The sequence below is a fragment of the Salvelinus sp. IW2-2015 genome, linkage group LG6.1, assembly GCF_002910315.2.
Source record: "Salvelinus sp. IW2-2015 linkage group LG6.1, ASM291031v2, whole genome shotgun sequence".
Taxonomy (NCBI): Eukaryota; Metazoa; Chordata; class Actinopteri; order Salmoniformes; family Salmonidae; genus Salvelinus; species Salvelinus sp. IW2-2015.
Window position 1 is genome coordinate 19273316 of NC_036845.1, and position 24011 is coordinate 19297326.

General features: G+C 43.2%; 2 protein-coding genes across 2 annotated transcripts in view; both read right to left on the reverse strand.

Annotated features, from left to right (window-relative positions):
* rspo2 (R-spondin 2) overlaps positions 1–7775 on the reverse strand; it is an 83356-nt gene extending 75581 nt beyond the window's left edge. Inside the window, exon 1 of the mRNA XM_023989350.2 lies at positions 7562–7775. Coding sequence (XP_023845118.1) covers positions 7562–7661 — 100 coding nt within the window. The 5' untranslated portion in view covers positions 7662–7775. The remainder of the gene's footprint in view (positions 1–7561) is intronic.
* A 3404-nt stretch (positions 7776–11179) lies between these two features.
* LOC111965271 (eukaryotic translation initiation factor 3 subunit E) overlaps positions 11180–24011 on the reverse strand; it is a 45428-nt gene continuing 32596 nt past the window's right edge. The window contains exons 10-13 of the mRNA XM_023989352.2: positions 18792–18901; positions 13206–13308; positions 12533–12667; positions 11180–11383 (exon numbers count right to left, since the gene is read on the reverse strand). Coding sequence (XP_023845120.1) covers positions 11348–11383; positions 12533–12667; positions 13206–13308; positions 18792–18901 — 384 coding nt within the window. The 3' untranslated portion in view covers positions 11180–11347. The remainder of the gene's footprint in view (positions 11384–12532; positions 12668–13205; positions 13309–18791; positions 18902–24011) is intronic.

Here is a 24011-nt window from a genome sequence, read left to right on the forward strand (position 1 = left end):
GCATTGTCCAGACACCAAAATACACCTGCATAAAGACGTGCATGCATGCATGCACACACACACATTAACGGCTTGGCTGATGGGGCCTGGGAAGAGAAAGGGAACACGGTTCCTCTTAGACGCTGCAGCCGGGGCTCAGGTCAGGACTTGGCGAGCAGTAATCCCTCTCAGGTGATGCTGCTCACATTCAGCCACATCCAGCTGATCTGCTTAAATATGTTCTCTCCCGTCCCTCCACCCGCTCTCATCTTTAAAAGCCCCCTCGGCAAGGAGCAGAATTTAGGAGGATGGGGGCTACTGCTATTCCACACCACGAACCCCGGATTGCTTTTCAGCGTTTCTGTAAAGTGATCGTTCCATGTGCCGCTTTGCGCGGTGACACGCCGGTGCACAACGTACAGGGCTCCTTCATAACCAGCCAGGAGAAACACACTGCTGCTGTGGAATAAAGTCACACAGTCCTCCTGGCTTAGGAGAGAGCGTGCACACACACAGGATACAGGGCGCCCATCCCGTGGATTAGAGTGGCATTATGTGAAAAAGCCTTGTTAAAAGACATGCCATCTGCGGGCCCCTTTTCACTTTTTCCAAAGACAGAGTGGCAAAGCTGCTTTAAGAGTGGCCTCGTGGAGCATTCCCTCTCCCTGTCGGAGTCGGTTTAAAATGGCTTCATGTCCACCAAACAATAAGAGGGACAATAAGCTATTTAATAGACAGTCATAAACTATTAATATATAATAATATATGACATTTAGCAGACACTTTCATCCAAAGGGACTTAGTCACGCTATTTGTATCCATTTCTCTCACAGAAAATACAGAGAATTAGCAATTGCGGTCTGAGTGCTTTCAGGGCGGCAGGTAGTCTATCGGTTAAGAAAGTTGGGCCAGTACCCGGCTAGGTGAAAAATCAGCTGATGTCCCCTTGAGCAAGGCACTTAACCCTAATTGCTCCTTTAAGTAGCTCTGAATGAGTGTCTGCTAAATTACTAAAATGTAAATGTAAGGCATATCCTTCTAAGTAGGGTTGCACATTTTGGGGAATTTTCAGAGGTGGAAACTTTCCGTGGGAATTAACGGAAATATATGCTAATTAATATTAATACCATTTAAATGTAGATGTTTTTTGCATTGGATATATTTACCATATCATATGGAGACAGAAACAAACATTTTACCTTATGATAAGTAGACATAATTGATCATGATTAAATCCTTCCAATAGAAATTTAAAAAACGATTTAGTTATGAATTGAACTTGAATTAAATGAGTTGACTCTTCACATGGGATGATTTCACTGAACAACAAAAGAAAGGGTATATCGAATGATCCCCAATGATCCATCGCATCTCCCAAAAACGTTTTCAACATTTCATCAGACTGAGGCCTTATCTACACTGTCACTTTCCAAGCTTGTTGAGGATGTCTCGTTGTCAGGCTCAAAAGCCCAAAATTTTCCCGGATGGCCACCAATTTTTTAACCCTTTTATTGGTCAGCCTGTTGCGTGCTTTGGTGTGTGTGTGCTCGCAAACAAGGACCAGTTGCGCTCTGAGGCGGCTGACGTTGGTGGGATTTGGAGGATGATGGAGGTAACATGGGAAAGAGCCTCAGATCCACAAAGTCCCTTCCACCAGGTGGCTGATGAGAATTTCTGAAAATTTTCCATGGGAAGTTAAGCCTTAAGCCTGAAATTTGGGGAATTTTGCTTAAATTCATCCAAAAAAGTTAGCTTATAACAGTGAACCTTTTTGTGGGATACACAAGGCAATTCTAGGTGTTGTGGCATATTTTGGTGAAACTATCCCTGATTTAATGGAATTGCAACCCTCTGCATGCACAGTGCATTCTTCCATCACATGTGCAGTGCACTCTTCCATCACATGTACAGCTGATTCTCAAGATCTTGCACACCAATGAGATGCTATTGAGCCCACACTACTACACTGTCTGAGCCAAGGACTACCTGCTTTCTGGTAAGTTTTAATTACAATACTGGGTGGGTTGAATATATTTTATGACATACATGATTTTTTGTTAAATAGTAGCCTACAGCAAAGTGTGTTTAAATCATTTATAATTTGTTAACAATTTCTGCTAGTTAGTTTTTGCTACCATGTGGGTTTTAGCTTGCTTGAGCCTGCTAACTGAGGAGTGTTAATTCACCTGTTTCCATACATGTTTCATTTTAAAACATTTATCTTACAAAGGAGTTGTTTAATCTAACTGCTTAACTATGTATATGTACATGGAATTGTATTATTATTATTATTTTTCTCATTTAATCTTTACAGGAAAATGCCACAGGCACTATCTGATGTGTGGAGATAGTTCACTGCAGCTAACGAAAAGCTGTGTATATTTGCAAATACTATGCCAAATCATATGTGAAGAATGCAACAAAGATGCAGAATCATCTGGCCAAGTGCTAAAATTTCCCTCAGAGCTCACAACAAAACCTCTGACAAAAGTCCCTCTACTTCTATTCAAGGTGAAAATGATGAATCAGACACCTTATCGATAGCAACAGCTCATGGTCCTCCTGGAATATGACATTTTTTTGACTCAATGGAGGAACGTAGTCAAAGAAATGCTGATGACTGTCTTGCTCGAGCTGTGTATGCAACTGGTTCACCTCTGATGCTCACAGGCAATGTGTATTGGAAGACATTTCTGAATGTTCTTCACCCAGCATACACCCCTCCAACTAGACATGCTTTATCTACTCATTTGCTGGATGCAGAGTTCAACAGAGTTCAAGTGAAGGTCAAGCAAATCATAGAGAAAGGGGACTGTATTGCAATCTCTGATGGGTGGTCGAATGTTCGTGGACAAGGAATAATTAACTACATCATCTCCACCCCTCAACCAGTATTCTACAAGAGCACAGACACAAGGGACAACAGACATACCAGTCTCTACATTGCAGATGAGCTGCAGGCAGTCATCAATGACCTTGGACCACAGAAGGTATTTGCACTGGTAACAGACAATGCTGCGAACATGAAGGCTGCTTGGTCTAAAGTAGAGGAGTCCTACCTTCACATCACACCCATTGGCGGTGCTGCTCATGCATTGAATCTGCTCCTCAAGGACAGCATGGCACTGAAAACAATGGATACACTCTACAAGAGTGCCAAGGAAATGGTTAGGTATGTGAAGGGTCATCAAGTTATAGCAGTAATCTACCTCACCAAGCAAAGTGAGAAGAAGAAGAGCCTCACATTGAAGCTGCCCAGCAACACCCGTTGGGGTGGTGTTGTCATCATGTTTGACAGTCTCCTGGAAATGGCCATATCACAGTCTGCCGATATGGACAGCCCCATCAAGAGGATCCTACTGGATTATGTATTTTGGGAGAGAGTGGTAAGCAGCCTGAATCTCCTGAAACCTATAGCAGTAGCCATTGCACGGATTGAGGGAGACAATGCCATCCTGTCTGATGTTCAGACTCCGCTTGCAGCTGTAAGAGAAGAAATCCGTACTGCCCTGCCCACTTCACTGTTGCTCCAAGCAGAGGAAACTGAAGTTCTGAAAAACATCAAAAAGCGTGAAGACTTCTGCCTGAAGCCCAAACATGCCGCAGCATACATGTTGGACCCCAAGTATGCTGGCAAGAGCATCCTGTCTGGTGCAGAGATCAACAAGGCCTATAATGTGATATCATTGCCGTGTCTTGCCACCTTGGCCTGGATGAGGGCAAGGTTCTTGGCAGTCTGGCGAAGTACACCATCAAGCAAGGGCTTTGGGATGGAGATGCAATATGGCAGTCGTGCCAGCATATCTCATCAGCCGCCTGGTGGAAGGGACTTTGTGGATCTGAGGCTCTTTCCCCTGTTGCCTCCATCATCCTCCAAATCCCACCAATATCAGCTGCCTCAGAGCTCAACTGGTCCTTGTTTGGGAACACACACACCAAAGCACGCAACAGGCTGACCAATACAACAGTTGAAAAATTGGTGGCTATCCGGGAAAAAATGTGGCTTTTTAAGCCTGACAACGAGCCATCCTCAACAAGGTTGGAAAGTGACAGTGTAGATGAGGCCTCAGAGTTTGATGTTCAAGAGGTGGACATTGAGGAGGTACGGGGAGAAGACATGGAAGCCTGAGAGGAAGACAACCACAGCTTTAGTTTCTAGACAATCATTTTACAGATGTATGTTGAAAACATTTTGGGAGATGCGATGGATCATTGGGGATCATTCTATATTCCCTTTCTTTTGTTGTTCAGTGAAATCATCCCATGTGAAGAATCAACTCATTTAATTCAAGTTCAATTCATAACTAAATCAGTTTTTTTTTTTCTATTGGAAGGATTTAATCATTAGCAATTATGTCTACTTATGATAAGGTAAAAGGTTTATGTTTCTGTCTCCAAGATATGGTAAATATATACAATGCAAAAAACATCTACATTTAAATGGTATTAATATTAATTAGCATATATTTCCGTTAATTCCCATATATTCCCGTTAATTCCCACGGAAAGTTTCCACCTCTGAATATTTCCCAAAATGTGCAACCCTAGTGCTGTACAGTCTTTCACTACTATAGCCATTTCCTAGTAGTGGATTTACAAACTCCCCTGACCCATGGTGCATCTCTTCCTCCAGGCAACATTGGTACTTGAGTCTGTTTTTATGTAGTCAGCAGGTGGCATCATTAGCCAGAGAATAAAAATGAAAACCAATATCCTTGAGTGTAGCAATGATATCATAGGAGGCTTCATTGGCATGAGTTCCCCTTTTTTTAGTGGGCGGGGTGGGGGAGTAAGGAGGTGTAAATCATTGGTTTTATATGAAGAGAAAAAACAATAACTACAGTGGAAAAGAGGACTGAGTCATGTAGTAGAGTATAGGAGCTGCTTCAAGACATGATCAAACCATTTACACCACAGATTCCCTTAATTTAGCTTTAGCCTGACTCTCTTACAGTTTGCCTTTGAACACAGACTGTTGCCGACTAGAACTGCCCTGCATTTCACTCTTGCATTCCCATACACTTCCCTAGCTAATCCAATCATATACTGTATGTCAACGGCAAAGGCTCTACTACTTATTTCAGCCAACTTATTTGAATTTATTTCAGCCTGAAAGGTAAAGACATTTGTTCCTCTATTTTTCTTTACCCATAAAATATATATGCCTGGGGAGCTTAACGTGACCAATTCCATATTCAGTTTTTAAAATGTGTCTGGGACTGAACATTCCAGACTGATTTGGAAACCTCACTATGTTACTGCTGCCTGCCAGACATACTGTATGTGGAGCTGTCATGGTGAGCCTTGAGGGCAAGGCACAAATATTCAGCCCTCTCACAGCATATTGAACAGTGCTCTCTCTCTCTCACATGCTTCTCTCAATAACCATAATAAATAAAGGAAGGAAGTGAAAGCCTAAAGCTTGGCTGCCTGCCAGTGTGTGCTAAATGTCACTTTTGGCCTCAGTTGGGCCATTCCATTCCAAAACAACAGGAACCAGTCCTCCACCTCCCCCCAAAAAACGATCTGTACAAAACCCATACATTGCTGAGGGCTGGAGCATCCAGGTTGAGATGTTCAGAGAGTTTACGGTAATGTGTGTACAGCTCAGCCTAGTCCCATCCTCAGGGTCAAATGTATGAGTTAACCTTTTTGCTCTCACCACTTCCAGCCACCCCCTCCCTCCCTCTCTCTCTTGCACACACACACACATACACACACACACACGGGTTATACCTCTCTAGCCTGCTAGCCAAAAAGCATTTCAACCACTTCTATCAACAACGAACACAGAAACACAAACAAACACACACACACCTATGCCATTATCAATTTGCCTCTCTCCCTATAGCATCTCAAACTTAACCAGTTCCACTCCGTGCCAAAAAGTTTGATCCCATTAAGAACATTATATTATGGAGCATCTGAGATCACCAATCCTAAGAGAAAAATAGAGGAGCAGAGAAAAGTGTGTGTGCCAGTACCCCACAGTGATTGCTTGAGTATTTGCAGATGGGCAGTGGAAGGCTTGCAGCCAGGAGTGGAGGTTCCCCCTGGCATGCCTTGCATATGATTAAATCTGTGATTGCCTTACAATTTACAACCCCCCCCTGCAAAAAAAACTTGCATTGAGAAGAGGATCATCCTACTGTACTCCACACCACACCGTATAGACCTAACATGTTCGGTTGAGGGTATTTGTGCTATAACCAGGGGTCAGTAAGGAATAGCACATACACTTCAGATTAAGCCGTGTTCCCACTCTCCCTTGCCACCACTGGAATAAGGACCTTGCTTATGTCACAGATCCAGGGGGGGGGGGGGGGCTGCTAAAAGCAGGCAGGCAGACTGATGTCACAGTCTGCTCACTCATTCCGCCTTGCTGTTTTTACCAATGGGCTAAATCCACAGAGGCATTGTTATGCGTGTACCAACTGTTCAAAGATAACTCTGCGGTTATGGGATCAATTAAAACCAGCTTAGGAGGTTGGAGAGGTCGAATTCATGACAGGGGAAAGGGGGTTCCGCATCTATTCATTAAAACTCCCACAATACGCCCCCCTAAGCCGCTGTGCTCGACAATAGATAGACAGAGCCGCACTACCAGCTTTTTACCGTCTAGTCGCTGTAGCCTACTAAGCAGTACCACATTTAATTAAAGACACAGACCGCTCTTTGTTGGAACGGACAGTCGGACAGGTAAAAGCACAGAGAGCCCGAAGCAATGTGGGCTAGCCTACGCTATTTGACCAAACGACTCACCAACAGCAACTATGTAAGAAACACGAAGCAGATAACAATATCACAAATCTTATCAGGCATACTTGGGTTGGCAGCAAACAATGACCGTTATGTGTCCAAAACGCACATTTTGCGCATTTGCCAAAATGTCCCCAAAACATAACTTCAAGAATTACCTGTAATCTAGTAATACAACTAACTATGTCTTTGAGTGGTGAAGTCTAGCCAATTTGTTACAAATTAGAAAAATATTTTCCACGTTGAACTCATGAAGTCGCGAACAGTTGCCTTGTAAAATATACCCACAGTCTGGGCAGACTCGGCTACTGGTTTACACGGCTGTGGCACTTTTCGTTTTGGCGGGATGGATATATTAGGTGGCTCGAATCAATTTTTTCACTGCGCTTTTAATCTTATAGTGGCAGTTGGTTGATAATATCAGAGTGCATAAAACTCATCCAGGAACTCACGAGCGCACTTACCAGAAATGCATCACCTCAAATACCCTAGCCCCAGTCTACAGGATGCTGGACGGTCACTGTATCCTGATCAATACACTGTGCTCAGGGCGATGATAGTGTCAACGTGTAGGCGACGTGTCAACGAGTTATGTTTGAATAAATTGGCAAGGTAATTATCTAATCAATAAACAGAACTGGATATACAATGGCAACAAATATTGATTAAACTCTTGGTCTCAAAATGTTTAATATTAGCTGTTCGACCATGTCTATTTTTCTTTTTCTAATGTTGCTGGCTCAGAAACTATCCAAAACTTCTCGCTCTCAACTGTCACATTGGCAAGGATGATTTATGCATATATAGACGACGTTTCACTTACCTCTTTTGTTCCTCCTCCAGCGATTTGACTGCGTTTGACAGTTGCTGTACTCCATACAGTTCAACACGATTAAAGCCAATGAGAAAAGTCGAAACTGCATCTGGACGGCTGGTGTTCCGACTCGAATAAGAAGTGCCAATGGTGTTTGGGATGAATTATCTGGTCCGTGTCCTCCAGTTTCTTGAATGATTCCAATTTGTCACACATTAAACGAGCAGCGACAACATAGTATCTCACCACTGAATAATATCATTTTATGAAGTTTACGAAGTTCACCCTTCATTCACAAGTGTCCCTTTGAGTGCTGTAAAAATAAAGATATGGGTTATTGTGATAACAAATGTGACGATATCAACATATATCCAAACATGGGAAGAATACTTGATCTAAGGAGTTTAAGAGGCTAAGCCTATTGTATTTAAATACACTGCAATAATTTAAAAAAAAATCTGCCCCACGTGTTAATAATTTACTCTCCATTCTCGACAAAAGAGCTTGGCATGAAATTAATGCATAACATTCTAACGCTTCTCAAACAAGCAATAACCTTCCAATATAATGAGCGCAAGAAGCTGCGTTTAACAATGAACACAATATGAAACATACCTGTATATGTGACAGTCTAAATCCACGTCAGAAAGCCACAGTGGATTTGGAGCATACAGCATCCCTCTTGTATGAAAAGTTATTCTGAAGAGAACAGAGGTCCGAGTGATCTCCCTTCTCCTTGAGACGCACGCGAGTTTTATTCCGATAATACCTGTTTCCCCGGTGAAAGTGTGTCCTTCACTTCAACAAACTTGTCTACACCATTCAGACGTCCCGTTTTACCTTGGGGTTTAAAGCAAAGGATATAAAGCCAGTAGATTCTCTAGATTGTCTGCATCTGCGCTTCGAGCGGAGGTGAAGTGGTAGGCTACTACTGGTCCTGATGCTTGGGTTGCTTTCTCATATAGCTGCTCCTGTCACGTGGAGATCTCTAGATCTGTGGGGCTGCTCAGAATTAGAAGCCCCTTGACCAGAGTGGAGTATTTTTTCTTATTATTTTAGATAATGAAGATGACACATGTTATTTAGCTGCCTAGGTCCTCACTCTACACCGAGGCTCCCTCAGGGTCCTAGTGCAGGAAACAAATAATCGCAGCCGTTTTGATTCTCGTGTGAAATGAGGCACAACACGTGACGTTTGAGTGGGGTAATGTTGTAGGCTATCGCCCCTAGTTTGGAGGTTGAATGACCTATAGGCACTCTCTCTCAAATTCCAAATTAAACTTTACGTTTTTTAAAAGTCGTTTTTCTATGTGGTTTGGAAACGGAGTTTGTTTGGTCGTTCAATTATGAACAATTGACCAATGAGAAGTGGTCTTGCTCGAAATGGGCCTATCACGAACATGTGTGCACCTTTTCTATCACATTTAACACCAACAGGAAATTTATTCTCAACGATAAATCTTGTCGGGAGTAGTACCTGCATGGTTAAACTGTTATTTCCACTATATGACAAATATGTCTATTCATGTCTCAAAAAGCTAGTGAATTGCAGTGCAATTTTTTCCTCATTTTAGGATTTCGAAGAAAACATAGTTGTATGACTTTGATTCGAATGTATTTAATGGTCTAATTTTAGTGGATCAATTGGGAAGACAATGATCATCAATGTTTTACCTTCATCATCGTTGCCGTCATTGTCATTTGCTCCCAAGAAACAAGAATGAATGAACTTCAAAAGATGCAAAGGCCTTACTCTGGGAGAATGTCATGTGATTGGACAACTATTTGCTGCACTAATGAATGTTAAACAATCTACCTAATAAATTGACAGACAACTAAAAACAATTAAGAAACCATTAGCCACTTGCATTACCTCAAAACTAACTGAAATGAATGAATGAAATCAAAAGCGATACCTGAGGATAGGCCTACTAACGGTCCTGAAAAAAAAGACTAAAAATCCCAGGTTAGGCTTTACTTCAGATGTCCTGATACCCACCGAGGTCCATCCTGTTCTGGTAGAAATAGGCTGTAAATGCTGTACCCCATTTGACCACTAGGTGTGGCACTTAATCTTTTATTTATTCTAGGAAATTAGTTTGTCGGGCGCTTATCAGGACAACTGTCTACCACCAGATGGGAAGCAATATTCTACTCAAAATAAACAGACATGAGGTAGTGTTTTAGGAAATGACTGAGGCCCAGAGGTTACGGATTGGTGTAAAGCGTTTGCTACGCTCCATATGTAGTCCTTGTATATAAAGCACATGTCTAAACCTTGGATGTTTTCTTCTGAAAAGCCAGAGGTCAATTCAGTCTGACCAGTCAAGAAAATGAAGGACAGTAAGGACCGTGAATAAAATATTTTTTTGCAATGAATGTTTAAATCACTACCAAAGGCTTTGTAGTGAATACAAATAATGGTTTTTACCAATATCATGCTTGAGTTATATAACATAGCACAATTAAAAATGATTTATTGTAGACAATGGGAGAAGCTGTGTCATATAGGAATACCACCCCACAGAGAAAACCAGAGACCTTCCATGACATTTACCATTTTTACACATTTTGTAACACTGGTTTTATACAAAACACAGGAGAAAAGGGGAGAGCGTTCGAACCTCAAGCAATAACACAATGCACGTTTTCCATTTCATCACACGCTTGCAAACCTTTTGTGGGAGGAAAACCTCAGACAATATGTAAAAACAAAATCATGGAAGTTTCCCAGCCAAAACCAATAGTGAACTTCTGCCTGTTTATTACTTTATTCTAGTGCAGTGACAGACATTGTGGTCAAAGGGCTGTTTGCGGCAAGTCTGGTATTGGTCTGGACATCCGACTAAAACAACACAGGAGAGTGCACTGGTAAGGTGAATGATAATTAGGGGCTAGGATAACTTATTTTCATGATGCGTCATGGCGAAGGACCGGTAAACCAATCACTTTATCCTCCCCGCTGGCCTGGTCCAAGGTGACGTCAGTGTTTGAATCGTCTGGCTCCGAGCCCTGAGTGCCATGGAAGCTGGAAGCACCTCTTCCTTTCTCTCCAGAGATGCAGCAGCCTATGGAAGTTTGTCTACCGAAGGACCACCAGTCACACACAAGAGTAGTCACCTACCTGAAACCATCTCCCCTTCGAGAACAAGGTAAAGTTGAGGTAAAGGGAAAGAAAGTTACATGAGAACACAGAAGCTGAAGGAAGAGTTGGTGAGAGAAGGGGGGAGCAAGAGGTGTAGAGAGCTAGAGGCACATTAAACTGATTAGTCTGGCTAACGGAGGTTTACGAGTCCCTCATGTCCTCGGAGGGAAAGATGACTGGCAGAGAATATGACCACTATTAACTGTACATCACCGCTGTCTGCCCCCTCCTCCCACTTCCCCTCCTGTGTGACTGCCATGGTGAACTGGGCCACTAAAACACCATAAAACCCAATAGACTAAACAGTCATTCATCATTACAGCGCATACATGAGCCGTATCACCCAAAACACTATTAACTGTCCCACTCAGTGACTTAAGGCGCACATTAAAACTTCCAAGTATTACCAATGCAAAGTCAGACCACTTAGGCCTCAACCGCCATCTGTAATGTCCAGAAATAAAAGCAGTCATTGGTGAAAATGGTTTTTTGCATGTCTGTTTTATTGAATCACTGCTGACTTGAAACAAGAACAAATTTTTAAAAAATCCTCTGCTCCTTGAGGGACAAGCAGAAAAAAAACAGGATGTTGTTGCTGAATGGGAATGCTGTGTAGAAACAAGAATAAAAATATTCTCGGTGGTGTCTTGCTAAAAGCCAGTCTCTTGACCTGCCCAGTTGGGTGTCTAGGGGAAAAAAAGTTAGAGAAAAGGGAGGAGAGGTTAAACTACCAGTTGACAGACATACAGTATTTTGTTTGAGTTTTAATGAATTCGGTGTCCACATTACAAATAAATTCTGTGACGAATTAGAAACAGAAATCCCCATGTGTATGTAATTGTACACGTGAAGTGGACTTAAAATTGCATGCGTGCTGAAACCCCAACATCCCATCCAGACGGCAGGCAGTAAATGTATTAGAAGTGATTTGTAGCCCTGAGGATGTAATGACACTGTTGTTTGCGGTCTCTTGTCTAATTACAGAAATCACTTAATGAGGGCCTCTGCTTTTACTGAACAGAGTTATAGCAGCTCTCTTACTGCAAATATTCAAACAATAGGGAGGTGGTAACTGAACACGTCAAAACATACCTACTCAGAACTGGACAGTTAAAAGGGGGGACATTTAAAGCACACTAAGGCGGCCCCGTCGTGATTAGATAGTTATTATAAATATAATCTGAGAGGGTCGGGGAGGCGGTGGACTGACTCATTTAAAAAGGTTAAGAATCTGTTTAACTTTGGTTTTACAGACATGTCCTTCTCTCCCCAACTTCAAGGAGCACTGCTGGAGTGGGGAGAGGGTTGGGCTCAGGGATGTGTGCGATCATTGAGGATTGCCTTCGTGGAATAGTCTTACATACCACTCATACACAGTCAAGATCAATACAGACCGAAATTGGGACCCCAAGCCAAACATCTGTGGGGACCTGTACTAAGTGGAGGGAACTCCGTAGTTTGAGTAATGTTCAGTGAGACTAGTGTGAGAATCAACCTTATTTGCACAGAGGTAGCTGAGTCACAGGGCACAGACCCTGTTTTACGGCAGCGTTGACATCTACCTTGTCATTAGGCCTATGAAGATCAAAGGGATGATGAAAGTGCCCGCTAGCTCCGTTAAAAACTGCTCTTACTGGCTGATTCCGTGTCAAGTGGAGCGTTTTGTTGAAGCTGGTTCGTCGAAATTCTTCTAGCCATGTTCTCTGAGCTGATCATTTCGACAGGGCTTTGAACTCTGTCACCCACGTAAGACACACAGTCAGCTGGAAAAGGGAATAGGTAGTCTAGTCTTTGACAAGGGATGGGAGGGTGGGTAGTGGTGACAACTCGCTTACCTCGTTCCTGCTGGCATGGGCCATCTTCTTCTCAATGTTCATGGCCAGCATCTGGCTCCTGAAGGACAGGCTCTTTGTCTTCTCAATCACCTGCTGGTACGGCGACACAGCATTGTTCCCCATCACCACGTGACCCTGGATAAGAACAGGACAGGGCGAGGGGCGCACAGTTAGGCCTAAACACACAGCGGGGAGAGCCAATCACATCTGGTCTCATAGACACCACCGTTTCACCAACCGCCAGCCTCTCGGGACACATTTATGTAAATCTCAGTGCACATCAAGGTAATTCTATGTCATTCCAGACTGAGCAGCTAGGGTATGATTTGCTGATTACAGAGAACTCTGCGCCGTGACGGGTATGCCAAAACATGCAAAACCCAATGKGGAGCTGAACAGAGGAGAACAAGGACATAAAAAGGTTAAGGTATTGTGGTTGCTTACTTCAAACTGTGTTGTATACCCTCCTATTATGATAATGGCAGACAAATCCCATGCCTTGGTATTCTCGTCTAAATCATTCTACAGTTATGCACTTATACGGCATCTTGAGGTACACCGCAGAATAAGCTCCCCGATTAGGAAGGAGATTCTGAAAAATAAACTTGACTAATCAATTGCGTGGGAGCAGAGGTCATTGATTGACGAGGAAGACGCAGGGCGTCAGTCTTACCAGTTTGGAGTCTATCTTGGCATCCAGCCTGGCGTTGCGGATAAGGTTGACAATCCATCTCTCCGCCTCCTCGGGGGTCATGTTCAGCTTGTCTGCCAGCATGCTAAGGAGGAGCAGAGGAGAAACAGGGTTTTTAGAAGGTGAGTGGAACAGTACACGTGTTCTCCGATTAAATTTGTAAGTCGCTCTGGATAAGAGCGTCTGCTAAATGACTTAAATGTAATGTAAATGTAAATAGGTGGTAGAAGTTCAGTTGCTAATTGTTTAAAGAAAAATGTGGCCTGAGTGTTGTCTATATAGTTCATATTCACACGACATCACATTAATCAATTGGGGCGTGGAAAGGTGTACCGCTCTGTCCACTGACAGCATTTCTGGGCAATAGGGGCCTTTTTGGGCCCCTTTTTGCCCAGGGGCAAAAGTTCAGTACAGCCTCTAATGTACTGAAGCAGACAGTAGAAAAGACCACTCATCCACTCAAGGAAAAAAAGCCAAGATTAACAGTGTACAAAACATGCTCTTTCCATGACAGACTGACCAGGTAAATCCAGGTGAAAGCTATGATCTATAATTGAAGTCACTTGTTAAATCCACTTCAACTCAGTGTAGATTAAGCGGAGGAGGCATGTTTAAGAACCATTTTTAGAATGGTTGCAGGTGCCTATGCACACCGGTTTGAGTATGTCAAGTACTGCAACGCTGCTGGGTTTTTCACACCCAACAGTTTCCTGTGTGCATCAAGAATGTTCCACCACCCAAAGGCCATCCAGACAACTTGACAACTGCGGGAAGCTTTGGAGTCAACATGGGCCAGCATCCCTGTGGAACACTTGACACCTTGTAGAGTCCATGCCCCAATGAATTGAGGCTGTTCTGAGGGCAAAAGGGGGTGCACATGTATATTAGGAAGGCGTTCCTAATGTTTTGTACACTTAGTGTATATGAAAATCCTTTTCAGTGGAGGTCTGATGCCATACCTCTACATTTGCTAGACTACTCAACATGATGAATGGGCTGCATTAGGACCGTAACAAAGCTAACAGGACAATGCTAATACATTACTAAGTCATACACATTCTTAGGCTAAAAGGCATATAAAGTAAAATGCAATGACATGTCAAAGCAACGCGATCAGGGGAACATAGCAAATGGTCTTACGTGAACTAGAAAAGAAGATGTAATGACTCCCCAGGCTAACTCAATTAGGAGTCGGTGGGAATCCCGGCTTCTCTCCCCCAGCCAGCCACTTCACTCTTCGATGTCCTCTCCTGGACACACACTTACATTCTCCCCACCTGGCCCAGAGCCTGCCGTGACAGAGCGGGACCTGCTACTGTCCCCCAAATGAAAGCCAGGTTGCTGCCGGGGTGCTCTTTGATAGAGCGGTGGGACATGGATGTGTCACCGAGGGAGAGAGGGAGGTGGGGGGCGCCTGACGCTCTTTGAACCAAAGCCTTTTCCAGTGCAGCTGGCCTCCCTTGCGGCTTTKAAAATAACTAAACCCCCTTGATACTACTACCACCACCACCATCATCATCTAGACCCACTCTTTCCCACCCCCCCACGTTTCCTGCTGGTCCCCGATTTCATATTAGGGGCCTATAAATATACCCATTTCTTCCACCACCACAAGTAGTACAGCTAGTTCATTCTCATCCCACAGCCCAGTCACCTAACACACACCTGGAACACACTCCGCTTCGAATGAACCTCATTAATACGCTCGTTCAACAACAGATACTAGTGTGTGTGTAAAACCGTGAGGACTGTATGAAAAGTGCACCCCACTAAATATAATTTCATGCTCCATTAATCAAGTTCCTTCTCCCCCACGGAGGAGATGGGAGACAGACCTGTGAGTAAGCCAGATCCTCGCCACCCCAAACCACCTCTCAAGCTATGGGATCAGACCCAGTCCACAATAGTCGCCAATACCAGCAGGCCCGTTTCAACTGTCACTTCCCAAACGCTGACTTCTTTAAGACTTTCTCCCTCGTAAATTCCCATTTGGAAATAACCTCATTTGGGATAATGTTTGCCTTACCTCAAGGCCCGACAGCAAAAACACATTCTCGCCGCTCTCTGACCCAGCTTGGCATCTTCTTTGAAAAACGTAGCAAAACCACGTACAGAGGGGGTTGAAATTACATCAGTGTCTGGAAGGGGCATAAAAAAAAACAACCAACAAATAATAAACAGCATTACCTCAGCATAAAGAGGCACTGCCTCGGGGCATTCCAAGTAACAAGAGCGTGATGATCCATCACCACTTTCACCACAGCAGTGTTGAAGGAGGTGGATACCAAACCCCACAGGCTGGAGGAGCACGACCAACCTGTCACTCACACCCAAATAACTAAATCTGCCCCCCCCCCCCCATGCCTCGGCCAGACAGCCGATTACGGCAAAATGCTGTGGAAAACGAAATTGCACTTACGGCTCATTATGAAGGACCTAACAAGCAGGAAAACTGTCATTTGTCCACTCACGTGAGTTTAGGTTGTGATGGCTAACATGTGTCTGCCATTCAGGAGTGACACAATCAACACTAAGTTGGGGCAAAAAGACTCTGGTGTAGGTCTATAACAAATGTTCATGAAGTGTAAACTCGGCATTGATTGATAATTACAGCAATTTTCACAGCAAAAGCCAATTCATTTAACAGACAATCTGTGTTAAACAAAGTCTAACGGTAGTAGGCGTTATCCAACTTTTAATTCCCTTGTTGAAGACTGTACAAAACAGTCAGTCAAGAAACAGTGTAGGTGGACAAACAACTCACAGTTAGTGTCTGAACACCCTAGTCCTGACACGCTCCAATTAAATTATCCGTTTCAAAATGTAACCCCAGAGATTTGTGATTGCCGCAGAGGGGTACGGATAGAGTGTTTGTTTGGCAATTCCATCAAGTGGAGGGCACATGTCAGTCAAACCAGACTCAGATCTGAGATCAAGACAAACATGATCCCGTTTCCTCACGGGGAGTTCACCTCGGCCCTAACTCCCTGCAGAATGTGATCTCCCCAGCATACCACAGTAACACGCAGTACCCCAAAAGGCCCAGAGCAGCCCTTGCCTGCACCCAGGACAACTTCAGGGGTTAACAACCTATGTAATTCATAAAGGGAAATCTGGCAATGCTTTCCTGGGGAAGAGCATTCATGGATCATATTTTACAAAGGACTTTGCTTTATCACCTTTATAGACCAGGTCTTAACTTTTCTCTTAACCTGGAACTTCAGAAGATGGGGAAGGGGATATGACCTGTCTCTTATACACATCTAGATGTGTATAAGAGACCACTTTCATTTCAACCTCTTACTCACTCTGGCTTCTCAGCGTTCAATTTCAGGCTGGGGCGACGGACAGACTCCTGTGAGTCTCTCAAACACCCTCACACTCGGGGAGAGAGGTTTGGCGTGGGGGGGGGGGGGGGGGGGCAGATAACAGTGTTAGAGAGAGAGAAAACTCCCATAGAAGTGCCCCCTTCTTAAAGTGGCTGGGCTCAGACGAATGCATTGTTAAACACTACCATATGATAGCATTAAGAAAATCCGAGCCATTTGGAACGACCCCCGCTTTCGGCTTGTTGGGGTAAAATAGATTTTTCGGGAAAACGGAAAATGACCGTGTGGTCTTTCTAATGACTCAATTGTGAAGTGGAAAGATCTTCCATTTTACATCTAAGTACACAATACTACTCCAACTACCAGAGAACTTAAGTGTTAGGAAAACATTTTGAGTGATGGGAAAAGACATCCACTACCTTTCCATGTGCCACATTTCTTATGTACGTACTGACAAAGTCACTGGACAGTGTACCAATTGGGGTCAATGAAATACGACTGGCTATCAACATTCAAAGAAAGTCAAATATGATAATATTAAGTTTGTGAATCCAAAAAATTAAAACCAAATTGTAAAAACATACCCAAGTCTAGACAAAAGGATATGTGGATGCAATTACGGAGCATAAGATCAAATCGTGGGGTCCCATTTTCACTGCCTCCTTTTTTACATGAGCCTTTCCGCATAAAGTAACTAAATTACCCACACTTCTGGTCTACTTTTGTCCCATGCCGTGGGCTAAAAAAGCAAGCTAAATATCTGTGAAACCTTCATAGCCAACAGCTGTAAAAATGTCCTCATTAAAAACAGGCATCAGATTCATTTGAGTCCATGCTTGGATGCAGAGCGCTTCTGGGTAGCCAACTAATGACATGGAATTTGAGCATTTGTCAAAAATAAACTACGTGTTCTGTCCATCGTCATCGCAACGGCTTTAAATAAACACGGAAATCGCTGACACTGCCGATCGCCGCTGTGTTTGTACCTCAACTCAGCTTGTTACCTCAGCTAACAAAGACCTACAAACAAAGGAGAGAAAAATTAGAAACGTCACAATTCAACTTCCTACTGTTACCACTAACCTTTGTGGTCTTTAACAAGTAAATGTATCCAATTGCAGCAAGTCTGCCAAAAAAAAGAGCCGGCACTCCTAATCAATTCCAGACAATCTGGAGATTGACAGAGCCCTATCGTGTTCCATGGTTCAACCTTGACTACAGACTCCCACAGCTCTGTATAACAGGCACTGCAATAATTTCTGTCAAAAGTTACAATTCATTCACCCTTTCCATTCAATGTCCATGACAGCAAATCCCAAATATTCCATTCAAAGTTTGAGTCTAACCATTTTTGCCTWAGTACAGTTACTATGACATCTTTCTAAATGTATTTCCACAAGTACAAATGTTCAGTGTAGACTAAAAGCATTGAGGTAAAAATTAAAAAGTTGTATATCAGACTAGAGTGCACCTAATCTGTATAGCTATACATTCGTTATTTTTCTAGAATTGATGCACAAGAGGCAGCCAAATCCTTAACTGTGGACCATTATCTTTTCCCCCCTAATGCTCACCACAATTAGCATTGACTAAATGTATTGTTTTGAGGGCTATCCAAGGCAAATTCATTATAGTGGATGTGACAAGGCTTAGGAAGAGAGTGAAAAGAAGAACTTCAGAACCCTCAACACCAGCCACACTGACCCAGCACGACTCAGAAGTGGAGCTACGCGGTTCCTCTCCCCTGCATYAGCAGCTGGCAAAATCTGAAGCCATCAAGAACCTGACCTCTCCCTGAGAGAAACTTGTCCCTGGTTTAGTCTCTCACTCAGGTAGTCTTTAAAGTTTAGTGAGCAGAACAACCAGGAAGCAGTTAAAGCTCCATTGCCTAATCCCTAAAATGTATATGTGGAGATGTGAGTATTTGACTGGGGAAGGGGGCAATAAACACTTATCTGTGGGGGGCATTCCTGTAATCACTGCACATATCCACCCTCTTCCTGCAGTTGGTCTGCTTAGCAAGCTCATTGGCTGGTGATGACCTTCCTGTGTAAGTCTTTAGCTAGTCTAAGCTGACCACTGTAGTGCATGGTGCACATCTTAGCATTTGGACAGTGATGGCGAATAACGGTCTAGCAAAGACTGATCTCTTGCAATGTTCACCATACTTTAGTCCTGCAGMACCTTTCCTTCCTGTCAGTTCCCCACCTGGTGCTTTATGTCACTCCCTTGGTCTCACCTGATGCTGATGCACTGGTGGATCCTGCAGAAAGTCTCAAAGATGAACAGACGGGCATTCTCAATGAAGTCCTCCAGGCAAGCCACCAGGAAGAAGTCATTCACAAGCACCTGGAAGAGATGGAGGGAAATAAAAGTTAACAGTAACACAAATATTATAGTGAGTATTTGTCTGTGTATCCTTTTCTATAAAATACCACTGCAGGGTTTCAGGAAAGTAAAGCAGTTAAATGAGGATAGAGTTAAATGACAGGTAAGCTAATTCGTAAACTCATTACTGCAATCAAGACTGGGTTCTGACTGAGTGGCCCTGGAGAGCCATAAAAGTCCAGCAGCAACAGGTTTCCCCCTTGCAGTCCTTATTTGTGATTGAAGCCCCAATTTAAATTGTGGGAAAACCCAARTCACTGTCAAATTAAAAATGGAGCAGAAGAAATACTTTTTTTTCTCTTCATACATGCAGAGTAAAGAGGGGTGGGGGTCTTGCTCTAGCCATATTTAAGTTACCAAGCAATTTACTTTGGCAAAAGTCTTAAAAGGAGAAACCCCCATCTGTAAAAAATATATATATATAAATAAATAAATAATCCCAGGCCACTCGGGGTGCTCCAAAATCTACCACAAATCTTTTAATTCAGCTGCCTCCACATGAAAACGGGAAACAAGAATGGAGCCAGCCACTGACTTATCACCGTTCATCTGTGCCCAGGGGTGCAGGGTCAATTGTSCAGTGCGGGAGAAACCAATTTRTACACCACCACACTYTCAGGGGTTCTACAGCCACCATAGGGGCAAGAACACCCTCTGCTCAACATTAGAACACATGGGCTAGGGGCACTCCAGGTCTAGCTACACTAACAGACAGGCTACAGAAAAATTGCAAAGTTTACACCGACATAAAATAGCAGWAAAACAGATCTACTTTAAGTGTTCATGACCCCATTGTGCATTCAAACGTTGCTTCAAAAGGCATACATTCCTTTGTGGTCATTACTGCGTTCCTACTGTCTTGAGTACTAGTTCACATCACAGACCTCAGTCTTCATAAGTTCTCCAAGAACTCAAAACTCTGCCTAAAGCTTAGACAGCTGTTTTCACCCTCCATTTCTGCTTGAAGAAAACCCAATTACATGGCACTATCAGGCAACACCACATTTCAGCTATGACAAATGCTTATCTAGGCATGATAAACTTTGAACAGCTAAGTGTCCTAATCACTGTCATCTGGGATTCGGCCCAAGATCCTCAAACAAGTTTTGAAAGGGCTAGAAGTGGCCTTTTAGGTCTAATCTGATGAGCTAAACTTGAGGTAGGTTCCCCCTCCGCTTTCATCAACATGCAAAAGTCGCCAACATCTGACAGCGATTCCAGCTGGGGGAGAACCTGCTAGGAGAAAAACACAGGCGCCTACTTACATGACAGGGGGCGGATTCAAATAAGACTGGTCTCTCCACTTCACTTTTCAAATCAATTGCCACTCACCGTTGAAGGTTGCAGTGAAGACAGGGAAGTTGGAAAACAGTACCGATATCTGACTATTACAGCGATCAGTAAATAGTTGGGTGTCACCCAGAGTAATGTAGTAATGCACCAAACTGATGCATTACACATGCTCATCCAAATGGAATGTATTTTTACCTCTCAACCATCACTCCACAAAATTGACTGATGTTCTTTTTCGTGGCGTATGTCTCCGTCTGCAAAACCCCCCTGCCTTTATTGCTTTCAAATGAGGCCAGTTTGTGAAAATGTTTGCAGACCCATCACACTTTATGCACTTAAAGGTGGAGCGCAGCAGCTTAACTGTTGCACAGCCACCCACCTCGACAGACAGGTGGTCCTGCGTGTGAACGGAGCGCGCTCTGATTAACCCTTTGGYGTGTACAATCACATATTTGTGATAATTGTTGAGTGGTCCCTGCAGCAAACCATCGCAAAAATGTGATTGGAACAGTAGCAACTGAACATATGATGCCAAAACAGCATTGTCTGAAAAGCATCTAAACAATGTTATGTACTGATGGGAAATAAAGGTCTTCAACCGTATTCYTCAATATCACCTTTTATTGTAAGAAATGCTAACGTCATCATCCAAACATCACACAGAACACATCCACAGCCAAACTTATTTCATAAACCAGTCTAAATAACAGATTTTAACTACCTAACAGCTAGAATTTTTTTTATATGCTCAGAGGGGTTACAAGTGAGAAATKAAAGTTTGAAAACAAGATGCATGTCAGCTAGCTAACAGCAGCTAAATTCTTTGATGGCAGCCATATTTGTTTACATTTGACAAGCGAAACCTCCCTAATCCCATTCACTGTAAAACACAAATAAATTGCAGCAAAATATGGCTGTGCCCATTGCATGAAAAACTTAGATTTGTAATATGCTAAAAAGTGGCCAAACTATGTACTTGTTACAGTGTATTCAAGAACCGAAGCACATTAGTTTTTACCTTTTGACAAATCACAAAGCAAATAGATCACCAAATACAAGTCTACCGCCAAGCCTAACTTTAGCGGGGGGGGCAAACAGAAGTTGACGCCAAGTTAAAATTAAACTCCTGGAAAGGGGATCTGAGCTGGCAACCCTGAGGTACCATAGTTACAATCTGATACCGCATCCAAAACTGGGAACTTGGAAATCTCCAACTTCTGAGCTCCCCCAGACAACTGGGGACTTGGAATATGTTTTGCAAGCATTGGAATGCATGATTTGTCACCAGTACTTGAAAACATGTTAACACATTAGGCTCCATACATACGGTATGCTACAGTAGAAACGACAAGATGATATACAGAACATAAGGCACTTACTTTGATAGGAAGGCACACATGTCAAGTTATTATTGGAAAGGAAAACAATGAAGGCAATGCATATTACAACCAGAAAAGGTGCCAGGGGGAAGAAAAAAAAGTTGGGCCTGGTCTATTTATTTATTTTACCCCTTTTTCTCCCCAATTGGTAGTTACAGTCTTGTCCCATCACTGCAACTCCCCTACGGACGAAGGTCGAGAGACATGCGTTCTCCGAAACAAGACCCTGCCAAGCCGCACTGCTTTTTGATAAACTGCTAGCTTAGCCAGGAAGCCAGCCACACCAATGTGTAGGAGGAAACATGGTCCCGCTGGCAACAGCGTAATCTTGCAGGCACCCGGACAGCCACAAGAAGTCACTAGAGCGCGACGGGACAAGGAAATCCCGGTCGGCCAAACCCTAGCCTAACTCGGACGAAACTGGGCCAATTGTGTGCCGGCTTATGGGTCTCCCAGTCAAGGACAGCTGTGACAGCATGGGATCGAACCCGGGTCTGTAGTGACTCCTCAAGCGCCRCAGTGCCTTAGACCACTCCACCACTCGGGAGGCCATGCAAAGTCTTCATACTTGATCTGGGGAAACACAGGGGAAGTGCTTGGGCTCGGAGAAATTTGTCTGACTCAGTAAATCCTCAAATTGTGCGCAACAGTGAAATGGGCTACTTCATGTGTGAATTCATTTACACACYAATTCAAGCTTCTCGAAAAATATTTGCAATTAAGTTCACCCATAGCCTATAATTAGCAGGCAGCTTGCCTTGGTTTGAAGGCAGCGGGGGTTAACTGTCCTGCTGCGTAACAAGTCAGTGCATTCTGACAAAAAAAACTCRCACCTTTACAGATATTTGGAACTCATGCGCGAAAAAAGTGAAGGCTTTTGTGTGTGCTGGGCCTGCTCTGAGAAGACTGACAGGACACTACTCCCAAGGCAATGCTGCTAAAGCACCTCAAGGAGAACTGTCCTCCAACCTGAGGAGTAACAGGGAGCAGCATCTGCTCCAACCACATGAAGTCTCTAAACAAGACCCCAAGCAGGGAAGTCGAGACCAACCTAGAGGGATCTTTAAAAGTGCGCGAGTGTTCAACGAGCTTGGTGATTGAGGGCATGTGTAAAGTCTACGCTGAAATGGGATACAGTTCCAATATCGTTGGTTGTATGTCATTTAGCGATTGCTGCCCCCCCCCACCAACCGAGGCATTTGCACAGGAAAGATCTCATTTTTGGAGGCAGTGCTTTGGATACTCTGTCAGAGCACACATTTGTCAGAGAAAAACAATCAAATAAAAAAATGTATCTGTACAAATTAGTTTAGGTATTGGTTCCTCATTCGTTAAGAAACAGACTGGGGGAGCTAGAGGCTCTTTGTATTAGCTTAAAAATAGATAAGATGAAATGGGACCTTCAGTAAAGCGCTGACATGATTTACTTCTGTGAACAAGCCATTTGATCAGGCCAGATGTTTTTCCATTGAGCGTTTATCGTCAAGAAGCAAAGGGGGCAAAATAGGCCAAAGTTGAACCTTTTATTTCTCTGCCGGTCCAAATTAACAAATCATTTGGGAAATYTCAATTATACCCTTGTATGCAAAGAATGAGGCTGGGAGATTATATTCTCTGAAATCCACGCAGAGCACTACACCAATTAGCACACCTGCTAGGCCTCTAAACCCAATTGCTGTCCAGTGATTTGGTCTCCAGAACATGTCCAGCCCCTCTTCAGTAAATGAGCAATCTCCTGGGAATTTACCCTAAATGATTGATGACAAATTCACACAATTATGAACTTCTGACCTATGTTAGGAGTGGATGAAACAAACCACAAGTTGTAAATATGTTCACAGGGACATTTAACACTTACACCTAGGAAATCTTAGTACCAATGTTGTATTACTAGTTCATACTAGTGTTATTCCACAGCATTTTCAATCTGAGTGGTTTAGTCTTCGACCTAAMCTCGACGATTCTGAAGTGAGTGATACGTTTGACAGAACTTCTCCCAGAAATTCCCTAAATGGGCAGCTAGCTTCTGATTAAAATAAAACAAATCCTAACATTTCAACATTACCTTTGATGCTTTTTCCTTGTTTGGCCACAGTTGTCTAACTTAGTCTCCTCATGCTATGAACAATTATGCCTAAATGTAATATCTTCAAGTGTTAGCATGGACACTTAGTTGAGTTTTGCTACAAAAGGAGAGACACTCCATTCCCATGCATAACTGCAAACTCTCAAACTGCAACTCTACAAACTGCAAACTGCAACCTTTCTAAAATTGCTTTCACTACAACAGAAGCTCCACAACGTACTTCAAATAAAAGGTGAAACATTTTGAGCCGAAGGTCTTAAAAATCAGCCATGGTGGTAACAGATTAAGTAGATCATTTCAACCTTGCCATCCA